Source organism: Solanum tuberosum, unplaced genomic scaffold (genome assembly GCF_000226075.1).
Source record: "Solanum tuberosum cultivar DM 1-3 516 R44 unplaced genomic scaffold, SolTub_3.0 scf00423, whole genome shotgun sequence".
Taxonomy (NCBI): domain Eukaryota; kingdom Viridiplantae; phylum Streptophyta; class Magnoliopsida; order Solanales; family Solanaceae; genus Solanum; species Solanum tuberosum.
In genome coordinates, this window is record NW_006239348.1 from 442,483 (window position 1) to 448,158 (window position 5,676).

Below are 5,676 nucleotides of genomic sequence, written 5' to 3' on the forward strand. Positions count from 1 at the left end.
AGAGAACGAGAGTGGCAAGCGAGATTCACCAGGAGAGAGGTGAAATAACAACAGTTTGCTATGAGGTACAATTAAATCAAACTATATTTATAGCATTTAATTTGAATTAATAGTAGATGTATATATACAATTTTCTCTCGCTTTATACAAACACAAACACACTTTATACACTTGCATTTGTATAAAAAACGAGAGAGGCGAGGGAAAGAACGAGAGTGGCGAGCGAGATTCACCAGGAGAGAGGTGAAATAACAACAGTTTGCTATGAGGTACAATTAAATCAAACTATATTTATAGCATTTAATTTGAATTAATAGTTTGCTATTATATACAATTTTCCCTTAAATCAATGGTCTAAAAAGTAAATGGCCCATTTATTACTTTTATCAATATACATATTTGTGTAAATTATGAAAATTGGGCCTCTCCACAATTTAGACCCGGATCTTGTGGATGGATGGATGGACAAGGAAATTTGAGGCCCACTTCCAGTTACTAAGGAGATTAGGCCTAAGCAATGATGGCCATGAACAATTTTATATTGGGGAACTTTCACATATAGCCACTCAAAAATTGCCTAATTACTCTCCATAGCTATAGTTTGATAATTACAATTCGTAGCTACATGTTATATGGAGGAGAGCGGCCAGCGAGACTGGGAGAGAGAGGGGGCAAAGAGTGGGAGAAAAGTGAATTGTATATGTATATAGCTTAGATAATTGTATATTATACATATGCATTTGTATATATGGCAAGCGCGATTGGGAGAGGGAGGAGAGAGGCGAGCGAGAGTGGGAGAGAGGTGAATTGTATATGTATATAGGTTAGATAATTGTATATTATACATATGTATTTGTATATTTTGGTGAATTATACATATACAAACGTGACAAATTATACAAACTCGAAGTCAGCCCGTGTAATTAATGTATAATGTTAGTCGTGAGTGGTAATTATAGCAAACTATAGCTATGATGAGTAATTAAGTAGTATAAATTTATTTAACCGCATAATTTTCCCAATTATATTTAGTTCCCTTCATTGTATTCATATGAAAAGAACTTTGACTTTAAATATTGATCGTATAGTTTTTAAAAATTTAAATTAATTTCGTATATTTCAATTTTGCTTCAAATTATGATTAATTAACTTAACTTTCAAAAACAAAGAATGTTTCTTAATTAAGAGAGATTAACTTTCAGTCTGTTAAATTAAAAATTCACAGCGCTTAGATCATCAAAGTAGTTACTTAACTACATCAAATAAGTTGCATTCATATACTCCCGTCTATTTTTATTTGTCATGTTGCGCTATTCGAAAGTCGATAAAGTTAAATTATATTACACTATATTGATATTTTTTAAAAAAATTATACGAAAAGTACTATAAATTATAATTTTTTATATGTCAATATGATGAAAAAATATATTATAAAATATCAATTAAAATTCTTAACGTTTCATTCTAAAAAAATCATGACAACTAAAAGTAGACGGTATATAATCATCAAATAATTTAAAAAAAGTAGGTCTCCAAATGAGAAAAATAAGGATATTTGGTCAAACGAACTCAAAGAGAAGATAAACTCCTAAGCTGAAAGAGTCAAAAAAAAAAAAAAAAACATTGCATGGAATTGATTGAGCACGTGTCATGTTGAAGAAGCATCTGTCCATGCAAATGCCACGTAACTCACACCTTTACTTCTTCAAAACTCCCCCTTTTCTCATGACATCCACTACTACACTGTCCATATTTTTTGTTAAGAAAAAATTAACAGCAATGTCGGTGAAAAATTGTTGCAAAATCTTGTTTAAGTTTCTACTGTTTATGATTATCATCAGTTATGTATCTGTCGATGTAAGAGCTAAAAGAGAAAATGAAGGTTGGGAATATCCTCTGGTTAAAAGAGCAGAAAGAAAAACAATAATTTCAACTGAAAATGGTGAAGTCTCATCAGTCACAGTAGCTGATGGAACTACTGGATCCTATCATCTTCAATTCATCACATTGGAACCCAACTCCCTCTTCCTTCCTGTTGTTCTACATTCAGATATGGTCTTTTATGTCCACACTGGTATTCATATATATATATTTTCAAATGTTCGCGATATTATCTAGGAACTCACCTTTTTTCATAAAGAATATTGAAATCTGAAATCTGAAAAATGGGATAATAACTTGATTTCCCATCATTTATGTGTTTAGTTAAAAATTCAACTATTTATGTTGATTGTTGTGGAAATATGTTAGGGTCGGGGAAGCTAACTTGGATGAATGAAAATGAAGAGAAATCAGTGGATTTAAGAATAGGAGATGTTTTCAGGCTGCCTTTTGGATCTATTTTCTACTTAGAGAGCAACTTAGATCCTATCAGACAGAAACTTAGAGTTTATTCCATCTTTCCCAATTCAGGGGATGATTTGCGAGTAATATTTCTTTCCTCTTCTTAAACACTTAATTAATCGTTAATTTATATTTCACCATTTTGATCATTAAGGATGAATATTTCTTGCTAATATAATATACAGGAATCACTGAATGGACCCTACTCCAGCATCCGTAAAATGGTTCTTGGATTCGACAAGAAAGTCCTCCAAGCGGCATTTCATGTATGAACTCCCTACTCTTTTTAATTCAAGATGAATCTGTGTTTTACACTATATATATAGTGGCTACTATTGAGAATATCATTAACTAATAAAACTGTGATCTCCTTAACAACCTAATCTTTTAGATGACATGCTTTAACAGCTATAATTATATAATTAGACTTTAGTGATTAGCCAACTTCCATAATCATAGAACAATCAATGCTTTTTTTAATCATAAATTCGAGTCTTTAAAAACGCTAATTAAAAGGACATCATTTAGTCATAGCTGTGATCAAGATGTATTAGCCTGATATGGGAAGTTAGATCTTGATTGTAATTTGTATGTACTCATATATAGTGCCAAATATTGTTTGGTTTTGTTTTATCCCAATTAGTTTGAATTGACACATTAATAAAAAGAGTCCATCTTGTTGGGGAGTAATTTTAATTGATGTAAAATTTTGTTGGTGAAGGTACCAGAAGATGTGATAGAAGAAGTGTTGGCTGGAACAGAAGTACCAGCTATAGTGCATGGTGTGCCAAAGTCAACTAAGAAGAAGAAGAACAACTTATGGGAAATGGAGGCTCAATTCAAGAAAACTGTTTTAGGAAGGGGCAGTTATAGTTTCTTTGACAACCAAAGGAATAAAAAGAAGAGTTCTAAATTGTTCAATGTATTCCAAGAGAAACCAGATTTTGAGAATTGCAACGGGTGGAGCACTGTAATAAACAGGAAGAAATTGCCGGCTTTAAAGGGTTCGCAAATCGGCATTTACGTAGTGAACTTAACGAAAGGATCAATGATGGGGCCACATTGGAATCCAATGGCTACTGAAATTGGAATAGCAATTCAAGGAGAAGGAATGGTGAGGGTAGTTTGCTCAAACAGTGGAACAGGGCAAGGGTGTAAAAACATGAGGTTTAAAGTGGAAGAAGGAGATGTATTTGTTGTGCCACGGTTTCATCCTATGGCTCAAATGGCATTCAATAACAATTCATTTGTGTTTGTGGGATTTAGTACAACTACAAAGAAACATCATCCTCAGTACCTAACGGGGAGAGCTTCGGTCCTCCGAACATTGGATAGACACATCTTGGAAGCATCTTTCAATGTGGCTAACACAACAATGCATCAGATTCTTGAAGCACAGGGTGATTCAGTTATACTGGAGTGTACATCTTGTGCTGAGGAAGAGAAGAGGTTGATGGAGGAAGAAAGGAGGAGGGAGGAGGAGGAAGCAAAGAAGAAAGAGGAAGAAGAGAGGAGGAAAGAAGAGGAAGAGGCAAGAAAGGCTGAAGAAGAGAAAAGAGAGAAAGAAGCAAGAAAAAGAGAAGAGGAGGAAGCAAAGGAGAAAGAGGAAGAAAGGAAGAGACAAGAGGAAGAAGCAAGGAAAAGGGAAGAGGAAGAAGCCAAAAGGCAGGAAGAGGAAATTAGGAGGAGACAGGAAGAAGAGGAAGCTAGGAAAAGACAAGAAGAACAGGAAAGGGAAAGACAGGAAGCAGAGGAAGCAAGAAAGAGAGAGGAAGAAAAAGAAGAGGAAGCAGCACAAAGAGAGGCAGAGCAAGCAAGGAGAGAAGAGGAAGAAGCAGAAAAAAGAAGGCAGGAGGAGGAAGAAGCAAAGAGACGGGAGGAAGCAAGGAGGAGGCAACAGGAAGAAGAAGCAGAGAGAGAGGCAGAGGAAGCAAGAAGGAGAGGGGAGGAAGAAGCAGCAAAAAGGCAACAGGAGGAAGAATCACAAAGAGAGGCAGAAGAAGCAGAAACAAGAAGGAAGCAAGAGGAGGAAGAATCAAGGAAACAAGAGGAGGAATCAAGGAGGAGGGAAGAAGAGGCAGCAAGAGAGGCAGAGAGGGGAAGGCAAGAGGAAGCTGAAAGACAAGAAGAAGAAGCTGAGGAAGAAACAGAAAAGAGGCAAGAAGAAGAAACTGAGGAAGAGGAGCCAGGCCGACATGAACGGATACTCCTCAAAGTAGCATGAGTACATACTTGTGTTCTCACCACCACAACTAGTGTCCTTCAAAAGTTCTAAGCAAGTTCTCTCCAGGGTGATGTAATGAGATGATTAGTCTCTACGTTTTTGTATAATTTCATCTCTGTGCGTGTATATGTACGTGTTTTTATCCTTTTGGTATCAATATTTATAAGTTTTATGTAATAATAATGCGGAAACCAGTTTTCATGAATATCAAGACTTTTCCCTGGCAAGTCTCCAGCATTGTAGCAGAAGGTGTTGTGGATGTTATCTGGATGAATGCAATTCATATCATATAGTCGTAAAGACCTGACCAAACATGGTGTTGAACTTGTCTGATCCGAATCTGTAGTCGTCTTCAATATGAATAAATATATATCTGTTTAGAGAAAAACAATAGAGCAATTCGTCATTCCAGAATACAGATAATAATACTATTCCCCTCCTGGAATATGAGCCATTGGAATTTACACCAGTATCAAATGTTAAATTACTAAAAACAGAAAGCAAAGAGGCAAATCTCAATCAAAAGAAGTAAAAATTCAAGATTCATATAACTAGGGAAAACCAAGAATAGCTATTCTGGTCTCTGGATTCAGAAGCTACATCAACCGAAAAGATGAGCAGTTTCTGCAAATTTATCCTTACGCGAAGCAGTGTACAACTTCTACTTAAATCACTTAATTATGTTTTCTAATACAAAATAACATTTTCGGAAAATTTAATTATACTTTTTACTTCTTTTTTTGTTTTTAATCTAACAAATACGAACTCAATTTTAAAAAATCGACTCAAAAAGCCTATGGGTGTGTTTGGTACGAAGGAAAACATTTTCCGGAAAATATTTTCCAATTTTCTCATGTTTGGTTGGGTTAAATGTTTTGGAAAATGTTTTCCAAATCAACTCATTTTTCTCAAATTTAAGGAAAATGACTTCCCTTCAAAACTTAAGGAAAACATTTTCCAAAACTCTCTTCCAACTTTCAATTAAAAAAAAAATTGTTGAAAAAATCAATTTATTTGGTCCCTACCATCAAACCAGCCCCCCCAACCACCCCCAAAAAAAATAAATTTAAAGTTTGTTTTTAAATTCAATATTTTTACCCCACCCTCAC

The 5,676-nt window shown here is 34.8% G+C and overlaps 1 protein-coding gene across 1 annotated transcript; it reads left to right on the forward strand.

Moving 5' to 3' along the window:
* The first annotated feature begins 1,780 nt into the window (after positions 1-1,780).
* LOC102588321 (vicilin-like) lies at positions 1,781-4,794 on the forward strand. Its single transcript, XM_006363092.2, has 4 exons — positions 1,781-2,074; positions 2,251-2,426; positions 2,529-2,609; positions 3,065-4,794. The coding sequence occupies exons 1-4, from the start codon at positions 1,828-1,830 to the stop codon at positions 4,565-4,567; spliced, it is 2,007 nt and encodes a 668-aa protein (XP_006363154.2). The 5' UTR covers positions 1,781-1,827; the 3' UTR covers positions 4,568-4,794.
* The last annotated feature ends 882 nt before the right edge of the window (positions 4,795-5,676 follow it).